The 10,989-nt window shown below is 41.2% G+C and overlaps 1 protein-coding gene across 1 annotated transcript in view; it reads left to right on the top strand.

Annotated features, from left to right (window-relative positions):
• Positions 1–9,640: 9,640 nt before the first annotated feature.
• foxo6a (forkhead box O6 a) overlaps positions 9,641–10,989 on the top strand; it is a gene marked incomplete at both ends in the record, with an annotated part of 41,560 nt that continues 40,211 nt past the window's right edge. The window contains one exon of the mRNA XM_079836289.1: positions 9,641–10,045. Coding sequence (XP_079692415.1) covers positions 9,641–10,045 — 405 coding nt within the window. The remainder of the gene's footprint in view (positions 10,046–10,989) is intronic.

Here is a 10,989-nt window from a genome sequence, read left to right as displayed (position 1 = left end):
AAACTCTGAGTATGTTAACCCTGAATTAAGGGAAACTCTGGGTTTGGGAGAATGAGAATGGGAGGGATGTCAAACCCGAGAAAGCAGGGTAAGCCAAGCCCGTTTCTGAAAGAGAGTAACTTATCCTCAGAGTCAGTTACCAGGGTCACTTACTCTGTGAACCTAACCTGGTCAAGAGCAGGTTTTCTTTGGTAAACCCAGAGTTTCTTTCGTTCTCCTCCCCCTTTTTAAAGCACCAGCAGTGTTTAAATAGTTTATTCATTCATTCAAACGCCACAAATGCTTTTCTTACTGAGTATTTTGGTCAGTAAGAAATGGGAGCGATAAATCAAAATCCCTCCAGTGCGAGGACGATCCGTGTAGATCCGCTCTGACGGATAGATCTGTATAGCCCTGGTGGTGAGAGGAAGGGCCGTGTAGATCCGCTCTGACGGTCGAACAAAGTACAGATAGCCCTGGTGTTCCTGTCCAGGAAGATTTGTCTGTAAGGGTAATGTTTAAATGCACAGTTACCTGACAAATATTTTTAAAGTAAACCTGACTCTCCATTTTCTTACACCACAGATAGGGAATTTCATCTTTATTTTTTATTTCCTTTTAATTCCTATTATAACTGTTATACTATATATATATATATATTTTTTTCACTTATGACTATTTTAACTTAATTTCTATGTAAAGCACTTTGAATTGCCACTGTGTATGAAATGTGCTATACAAATAAACTTGCCTTGCCTACTCAGAGTTGATTGAACTAGCTCAATTCAGCTGTTCTGAAACCCAAAACTCAGAGTTTCCCATCTCAGAGTAAGTCAACTCAGAGTTTCCCATCTCAGAGTAAGTCAACTCAGAGTTTCCCATCTCAGAGTAAGCCAACTCAGAGTTTCCCATCTCAGAGTAAGTCAACTCAGAGTTTCCCATCTCAGAGTAAGTCTACTCAGTTTCCCATCTCAGAGTAAGTCAACTCAGAGTTTCCCATCTCAGAGTAAGTCAACTCAGAGTTTCCCATCTCAGAGTAAGTCAACTCAGAGTTTCCCATCTCAGAGTAAGCCAACTCAGAGTTTCCCATCTCAGAGTAAGTCTACTCAGAGTTTCCCATCTCAGAGTAAGTCTACTCAGAGTTTCCCATCTCAGAGTAAGTCTACTCAGAGTTTCCCATCTCAGAGTAAGTCTACTCAGAGTTTCCCATCTCCGAGTAAGTCAACTCAGAGTTTCCCATCTCAGAGTAAGTCAACTCAGAGTTTCCCATCTCAGAGTAAGCCAACTCAGAGTTTCCCATCTCAGAGTAAGTCTACTCAGAGTTTCCCATCTCAGAGTAAGTCTACTCAGAGTTTCCCATCTCAGAGTAAGTCAACTCAGAGTTTCCCATCTCAGAGTAAGTCAACTCAGAGTTTCCCATCTCAGAGTAAGTCTACTCAGAGTTTCCCATCTCAGAGTAAGCCAACTCAGAGTTTCCCATCTCAGAGTAAGTCAACTCAGAGTTTCCCATCTCAGGGTAAGTCAACTCAGAGTTTCCCATCTCAGAGTAAGCCAACTCAGAGTTTCCCATCTCAGAGTAAGTCAACTCAGAGTTTCCCATCTCAGAGTAAGTCAACTCAGAGTTTCCCATCTCAGAGTAAGTCTACTCAGAGTTTCCCATCTCCGAGTAAGTCAACTCAGAGTTTCCCATCTCAGAGTAAGTCTACTCAGAGTTTCCCATCTCAGAGTAAGTCAACTCAGAGTTTCCCATCTCAGAGTAAGTCAACTCAGAGTTTCCCATCTCAGAGTAAGCCAACTCAGAGTTTCCCATCTCAGAGTAAGCCAACTCAGAGTTTCCCATCTCAGAGTAAGCCAACTCAGAGTTTCCCAGAGCCGCCCCCTCGCTTTAAAAATGGCAGGACAATCACTGCCGCTACTAAAGATTGCTTTTTAAATAATCTCCCTCATCAGTATCATCTGCTCAGCATCCCAGATAGTATAGAAGAACTCGATGTTGCAACAGAAACTATCGACTCTCTCTTTTCCAGCACTTTAGACACAGTTGCTCCCCTGCGCTTAAAGAAGATTAAAGAAAATAGTCCAACGCCGTGGTACAACGAGCACACTCTCACACACACACACACACACACACACACACACACACACACACACACACTCGGGCCCTTAAAACAGCAGCCAGAAAAATGGAGCGCAGCTGGAAGAAAACAAAATTAGAGGTATTTCGTAATTCGTGGAAAGAGCACATGATCACATACAGAAAGGCTGTAAAAACTGCTAGATCTGCTTATTTCTCAACTCTCTTGGAAGAAAACAAACACAACCCAAGGTATTTATTCGATACAGTGGCTAAATTAACCAAAAATAAAGCTTCAACTTCTGATGATTGTAAACAGCACAGCAGTAATGACTTTATGAACTTCTTTACATGAACTTTTTTTAACCATGCAGCCGTCTAATACAGCATCACATCAGACAGAGCATTGTAGTGTCACTGAGGAAAAATTACACTCATTCACTGCTATAGGAGAAGAAGAATTGGCTAAACTCGTTAAATCATCAAAATCGACAACATGTATGCTCGACCCTATACCAACTAGGCTATTAAAAGAGATGCTACCAGAGGTCATAGATCCTCTTCTTAATATCATTAATTCATCTTTGTCATTAGGATATGTACCGAAAACTTTTAAGTTGGCAATTATTAAACCACTTATTAAAAAACCGCAACTTGATCCTACAGATTTAGTCAATTATAGACCAATCTCAAATCTACCCTTTCTGTCAAAAATACTTGAAAAGGCAGTGTCTTCACAATTATGTTCCTTTTTAGAAAGAAATGGTATCTGTGAGGATTTCCAGTCAGGATTTAGAGCGTATCATAGCACTGAGACTGCTCTCATCAGAGTTACACATGATTTACTCTTATCATCCGATCGTGGCTGTATCTCTCTATTAGTGTTACTCGATCTTAGCGCTGCATTTGATACTATCGACCACAACATTCTTTTGAATAGCCTCGAAAATTATGTAGGTATTAGTGGAATTGCATTATCATGGTTTAAATCATACCTATGCGACCGTTATCAGTTTGTAGTAGTAAATGAAGATATGTCACACCGATCGCAAGTTCAGTATGGAGTACCACAGGGCTCAGTGCTAGGACCGCTACTCTTCACCCTGTACATGCTACCACTGGGAGATATCATTAGGAAGCATGGCGTTACACTGAAAAAATGGTGTGTTGGATTTACATGATTTAATCATGTACATCGGTTCCACATGATTCAATTAAGTTAAACAAACATAATTTGTTCACATAATTTCAACATAATGGAATTAAGTTATTTTTAAGTAACCGAATTGAGTAGTCTCACAATATGGCTCCCTAACAACAGTGGTGCACACGGGGGCTTAAGATCTAACCTCTTTAATCAAAACACGTTTATTTTTATATATTTGTGTTGTCATTTGACTGATCTATGACACAGTACTCAGTAGCTTTCATTATATTTGCCAGCAATAGCACCTCATATATGTGCTATGTGTGAAATGCTTTTTAATGACATGTGCTGAGTCAGTCCACACCCTAAGCAATCGCTCCGCTCTTCTCCACTATGGTAACCCAGTGTAATTTAAATGGTTCGAATAATTCCAACATAATTAAACATTAAACACTAATAAACAATATAAAGTCTCCCCCTTTTTCTCATTTTGCCCAAAAACACATAAAATAACACTTAATTTCAACAATTTTACTCTAGTCGTCAAGTCCCAAGCAAAGCATGCTGGGAACTACAGTTTCAGCAAAAATCATTTTCGAGTACTTAATTGCTTCACATTCACCCCAAATAATTTAATCTAGTAGATTTCACATTTTAGAGAATTACATTAATCGAAAGCAATGAAATCATGTTTAGAAGAGAAACACAAATTTGTTGCGTAGATCACAAATAATAAGATTAAGTAAATTGGACAACATGTGTTTTCCTGTTTTTTCAGTGTAGTTTTCATTGTTATGCTGACGATACTCAGCTCTATATTTCTTCACGCCCTGAAGAAACTTACCAATTCACAAGATTAACGGAATGCATAGCTGATATAAAACATTGGATGACTGGTAATTTCCTGCAACTCAATTCAGAAAAAAATGAATTTTTAATTATTGGACAAAAAAGCTCCACAAGTAGTAACCTAGAATACTGTCTAACACTTGATGCTGTTCTGTCAAGTCCTCGTCGTCAGTGAGGAACCTGGGTGTGCTCTTTGATACCAATCTCTCACACACTCACACACACACACACACACACACACACACACACACTCGTGGTCAGTGAGGAACCTGGGTGTGCTCTTTGATACCAATCTTTTGTTTGAAAGCCACGTTTCTAGCATCTGTAAAACTGCTTTCTACCATCTTAAAAATATATCTAAATTACGGCACATGCTCTCAATGCAAAATGCTGAACAGTTAGTTCATGCGTTCATGAGCTCAAGGTTAGATTATTGTAATGCTCTACTGGGTTAGATTATTGTAATGCTCTACTGGGTTAGATTATTGTAATGCTCTACTGGGTGGTTGCCCTGCTCGCTTAATAAATAAACTCCAGCTGGTCCAAAACGCAGCAGCTCCAGTTCTTACTAGAACCAGGAAGTATGACCATATTAGCCCAGTTCTGTCAACACTGCACTGGCTGCCTATTAAACATCGCATACATTTTAAAATCTTACTTATTACTTACAAAGCACTAAATGGTTTAGCTCCCCAATACTTGAGCGAGCTCTTAACACATTATCCTCCATCACGTCTACTGCGCTCTCTAAACTCTGGCCAGCTGATCATACAGAGAATATCCAAATCAACTGCAGGCGGTCGATCGTTTTCCTATTTAGCTCCTAAACTCTGGAACAGTCTTCCTAACATTGTTCGGGAAGCAGACACACTCTGTCAGTTTAAATCTAGACTAAAAACACATCTCTTTACTGTGGCATACACATAAAACACTTTTTCAATGAAATGATTGTTAGGCTGCATTAACTAGGTCAGCCGGAACCGGGAACACTTCCCATAACACCTGATGTACTCGTGACAGCATCAGAAGAACGGCATCTACACTAATGATAGTCTCTCTGTTTTATCCCGAGGTTTACTGCAGTCAGCTGGATCCGGGCCGTATCCAGATCAGATGCTGGACCTGCGCCCAGAGAAGACCAACGCATGACCAACACATGACCAACACATGACCAACACATGACCAACACATGACCAACACATGACCAACACATGACCCTGAAGGGTCTGCAGAGGCCGTGATTGGACTCCCCCTGAAACTGCCTCATCGACACGGCATCTCAATAAACCCGTCTCCAGCGTGTTGACTCAGATTGTTCGAATATTACAATTAAATAATACTTAAATCGATATGTCATCCTCAATAAACCTGTCTCCAGCGTGTTGCCTCCGATCATTCGAATATTGCACTTTAATAATTATTTAATCAACATCATCCTCAATAAACCCGTCTCCAGCATGTTGCCCCCGGTCCCTCGAATATTCTGATCTATTATGACCTCCGAGCTGTAAAACTGCCAGAATAATAATAATAATAATAATAATCATACGCTGTTTGTTAATTGGCCAGAGGAGAACTGCCCCCCCGACTGAGCCTGGTTTCTCCAAGGTTTATTTTCCTCCATTCTGCTCCTGATGGGGTTTTGGTTTCCTTGCCACTGTTGCCTCTGGCTTGGCGTGCTCAGTTGGGGACACTACATTTTTCAACTAAACATCGAAATACATCTAAATAATAAACTAAATTAACCATTTAAACTAAATTACTGATCGAATTATTGATCTAAAGCCCACACTGTCACTGTATGATACTTGAAATTTTTCCAGAATGGCTATCCAGCTGAATAAAATTATGCTGCATTATTTTCCTGTTTAACACTGTAAAGCTGCTTTGAAACAATCTACATTGTTAAAAGCGCTATATAAATAAAGTTGACTTGACTTGACTTGACTTGAGATGGAGGAGCTGGAGGAGCTGGAGGTGGAGGAGCTCTCTCTCTCTCTCTCTCTCTCTCTCTCTCTCTCTCTCTCTCTCTCTCTCTCTCTCATTTCTATAAAAGATAGAAAGTCATACAGGTTTGGAACATTATCCCTTTACTGTCCTTTGACTAATTATTTGATTGAAAAATGAAAATATATTTTTGTTAAGTTTCAGGTTGGCACTGTATTTGTTGAAAGTGCCATTAATACAGCAGAATATACACTGTAAAAAAAAATCCCCGTAAAAATTACGGTAAAAAAAAATGGCAGCTGTGGTTGCCAGAACTTTACCGTAAAAAATACGGCAGTAACATTTTAGGTTTTTAGGGGACAGCATTATATAATTTAAAGGTTTATAATGTAATAATTACGGTTTAAAAAAAATTATTTTACAGTTCAAAACCTTATAATTTAAAGGTTTATATTGTAATGATTATGTTTACACTGTAATCAATTTATGGTAAAAAAATATATTTCATATTTCTATTTAACTGAAATAATGTTAAATTGCCAATCTATTGAAATACTAATATCTGTTATGTATCTTTGATATATACACGGACAACCACCAATCACAGTGGAGATGAGAATCACATGATGAATCAAAGCTCATCACAAGCAGCTTTAAAGGTCCCATGGCATGAAATTTTCATTTTATGAGGTTTTTCAACATTAATATGAGTTCCCCTAGCCTGAATATTGTCCCCAAGTGGATAGAAATGTTGATCGGTGTAAACCCGAGTTCTGGCTGTCTTTCTCTGCCTTCGAGAAAATGTCAGGCCAGACGAGCCAATCCTGAAGTCTCCTGTTATGACATCAGAGCAGGAGCGGTTTCCTCCCTTTCCTCCACCCAGAGAATCTGCCACGCCCATGCAAACACTCGAGATCATGGCTTGTGAACGAGTGAACGCTGGCAGTTTCTCAGTGTTTGGATGTACAAATGAAAACAGAAGTCTTTCTTCAGTTCCTTCTGATCTGTGATCAGTGATTTCTGATGTGTAGCTAATTATTTATTATTCGTGCACACGCTGCGGCTTCTCTCTCTCCCGACAGAACGGTGTTTTCTATCTTGTGAGTCAGTGTTTTTGTGCGTCCTCGTCGCGTCTATCTGTTCTTAAATGTGCATACAGTCATGAGTTTCTGCTCAACATCAGCAGAGTCAGATCTTTAGAGATAAACCTCACGCACGCCGAAGCTCGGCCTTCAACATCCCCGACCCCCAGTACTGCATCTGCCCACAGCGGAGGAGCCAAACGCGGGTGAGATTAAGCAGACGGGGTAAGCGTGAGGGTATCCAGCTAGGCTAGCCAGCTAACCCACAATAAACTGGATTACATTCGATTACTGCTGTTGTGTCTTTGTTTGCGCTGTGAACTCACTGACGCTTTTATTTTATTTTAAAAATAATGCTATTATCAACACTTACTTTTAACTCGTTCATCTCGACAGCTGTAATGGTGCTTTGCATGTGTTACAAAGTTGGTAATAATGATGAAGACGGACTCGGCGTGACTGGGACTCGTGTTTATTCAGAACTCTCAGATACAAACACAATAAACTCGCGCTGACAGACAGCGCTCTCATAACTCAGTAGTTACTATAAATAACTTTGTTAGCAATCGCTGAGCTCCGTCTGTGGTACGTTAGTGATGTCCGGTTCGCGAACGATCTTTCTTTTGAACCAGTTCTTTTTAGTGAACCGAATCAGTTCACCAAATCGGACTGAATCGTTCTAAACGGTTCGCGTCTCCAGTCAGCGCTGATCCATAATTGACTAAAGTTACTAACTTTCTGACATGAGTGACAGTCCCTCCGACTAGAAATAAACTAATAACCTGAAGTATATGCTGTAACTGCAACAGTTCACTGAACTGAGACTGACAGAACTGATGAGAAGTGAACTCAGGTCCATCCGTCTCTCTGGCAGCTGCTCGTGCGTCGTAGACCTCGTTAAACCACGCCCCCTCCGCTCATTTAAAATGCAAAGATGTCAGCCAATCACAACAGTGGGTGTTTTTACTGAAGTCTCATAGCAGACACGCCTCTTGAAGCAGGGCATTCAGCCACAGGGCAAACAGCAGTATAGAAAAAATGCCTTTTATTTCTAAATTATGACATTTTATGATGTAAAAATCATACTAACAATATAAGTACACCTCAGGAAACATTATAAAATAATAGAAAAATGCCATGCCATGGGACCTTTAACAGGACAATACTAATATATAGAAGAGCTCAGTCTCATTCACACACACACTAAACACCATCACGGTAACACACATGACATTTAAAAAATGCAATAAACATTAATTTAACAACATCAGATGTAACATAAAACCCTAATGTACATAACTGATTAGAAAAAACAAAGAAGAAACATAGTTATTGCAATGAAAATACATCAAATGCGAAGTGTCACGCAGGGAATTCGGGGAATGTCAATTTACGGGTTTTCACTGTAAATTACACAATGACTTAAATTTAAATGTAAATTTAACGGTATTTTACTGTAAAATTAAATGAAATGTAAGGTCAAATCTATTACAATTATTCGCCATAATATGGAAACTTTCTGTTAACCAATTAACTGTTTTTCACCGAAGCATTTTTACAGTAAAATACCGTTAAAATCACAATCATTTTTACAGTGTATCAATATAGCAGTTACATAAACAAATAGAATCAGATTAATAGTGAAATAAAATATGTTGACTTTACATTCATGATGCAAGTTTTCAGATCTGTCATCTGTTGCTGCTTTTGAAAAATGAAAATATATTTTTGTTAAGTTTCAGGTTGGCACTGTATTTGTGGAAAGTGCCATTAATGCAGCAGAATATATGAATATAGCAGTTACATAAATACATAGAATCAGATTAATAGTGAAATAAAAAGATGCAAGTTTTCTGCTCTGTCATCTGTTGCTGCTCCAGTTGTGCCTGTATCACTGGAGGAAGAGGAAGAGGAAGAGGAAGAGGAGGAAGAGGAGGAGGAGGAAGAGGAGGAGGAAGAGGAGGAGGAGGAAGAGGAGGAGGAGGAGGAAGAGGAGGAGGAGGAAGAGGAGGAGGAAGAGGAGGAAGAGGAGGAGGAGGAAGAGGAGGAAGAGGAGGAGGAAGAGGAAGAGGAGGAGGAAGAGGAGGAGGAAGAGGAGGAGGAAGAGGAGGAGGAGGAGGAAGAGGAGGAGGAGGAGGAAGAGGAAGAGGAGGAGGAAGAGGAGGAGGAGGAGGAAGAGGAGGAAGAGGAGGAGGAGGAGGAAGAGGAGGAGGAAGAGGAGGAGGAGGAGGAAGAGGAGGAGGAGGAGGAGGAAGAGGAGGAGGAAGAGGAGGAGGAGGAGGAAGAGGAGGAGGAAGAGGAGGAGGAGCAGGAAGAGGAGGAGGAGCAGGAAGAGCTGCTGCGGTCAGAGTGAGTTCCACCGGCATGGAGACAGAAGATGAGCCGCTGTCGGCACACATGCACTCATAACTCTGACTCTCTCCTCCTCTCCTCTCCTCTCCTCTCTCCTCCTCTCCTCTCTTCTCCTCTCCTCTCTCCTCTCTCCTCCTCCTCTCCTCTCTCCTCCTCTGAGAGAACACACGATCACCTGACGCTCGCCGAGGACAGATGATGATGATGATGATGATGATGATGGTAGAGGAGGAGGAAGCGGACGCTCATCAGGTGGATATGGAGTCGGGTTTGGGAAGCTGGACGAACGACTTCCCGTGCGAGGCGAGCGCGGATCTGTCGCTTGACCTCTCCATATTTAAAGTGGATTCGGATCATGTTCCGAGGAGGAGGAGGATGATGATGCTGGACGCCGGAGGATTTCACGGCTTGACCGGAGCCGCGCTGCGCAAAACCAAGGCATCGTCCTCGCGGCGGAACGCGTGGGGGAACCAGTCGTACGCGGAGCTCATCACCCGAGCCATCGAGAGCACACCCGACAAGAGGCTCACCCTGTCGCAGATCTACGACTGGATGGTCCGATATGTGCCATATTTCAAAGATAAAGGAGACAGCAACAGCTCTGCCGGCTGGAAGGTAACGCACAACGCGCACATGCACGCGCTTCGTCAAGTTACACAAGGGTGAAAACATCAGCATTACAAATCAACACATGCACACATAATAATACATAATAATGCGCACTGAGGGAAGAGGTCAGATGAAGTGTTTGGACCTTTATCGATCCAGCACGGGATGTATTTAATGCATGAACATCACTGTTATTGTATTAGAAGTGTTTGAGGGAGGAGTGTGATCATGCTCCTCACACTTGAACTTCATTAATGCACAGTTTTACTCTACACGTGTCACACACACACATTATTGACCTGACTGGATCAGAACCAGCTCAGTTCACTCAGCGCGCGCGGGGATTCAGATCTTATATGATCGATGCACATTAATATCCACAAATCAGCAGTGAAAACTGTGTTTGTCTTGCTCAATATGTCATTCAGTAACGATTAACCTCTTGAATATAAAAGCAATAGTTGACTGGGTGTTTCTGCCTTTCAAGAATCAACCAGTTCCTCCAGCCCAGATTGTGTTTCGCCACTTCAGCATCTCCTACAGGGCTGAGTTTGTTGAGTTTGTTGATGCTCAAGTCTTTAGTAGCTCTTGATAGTATTTGTAATAGGCTACTTTGCCAATGTTCCATCCAATAATGATCCTAACAGAAAGCTCTTGAGTTGTGTACTGTTGCTATGGTTACCTCCTCAGCACGCATCTCTATTCTGTTCACGAGTTTCTATTTTTAGAAACCGAACCTATAGTAAGTTGAACATCCAGACCTGCATGTGCTGTAGTCAGGGAAACACTGAAACACACACAAAAACAACTCCTCCAAACTTCTGTTTTCACTTAATATAACGGGTTTGAGTCTTGAGGAAGTCGCAGTCTAAAAAATGCTGGGTTAAAAATAACCCAAGTTGGGTTGAAAATGGACTAACCCAGCAATTGGGTTGTTTTAAGCAAACGAT

Source organism: Gobio gobio (genome assembly GCF_949357685.1).
Source record: "Gobio gobio genome assembly, chromosome: 15".
NCBI classification, from domain to species: domain Eukaryota; kingdom Metazoa; phylum Chordata; class Actinopteri; order Cypriniformes; family Gobionidae; genus Gobio; species Gobio gobio.
The sequence above is the reverse complement of the archived record's forward strand: the minus strand, read 5'-3'. Positions and strand labels throughout refer to the sequence as shown.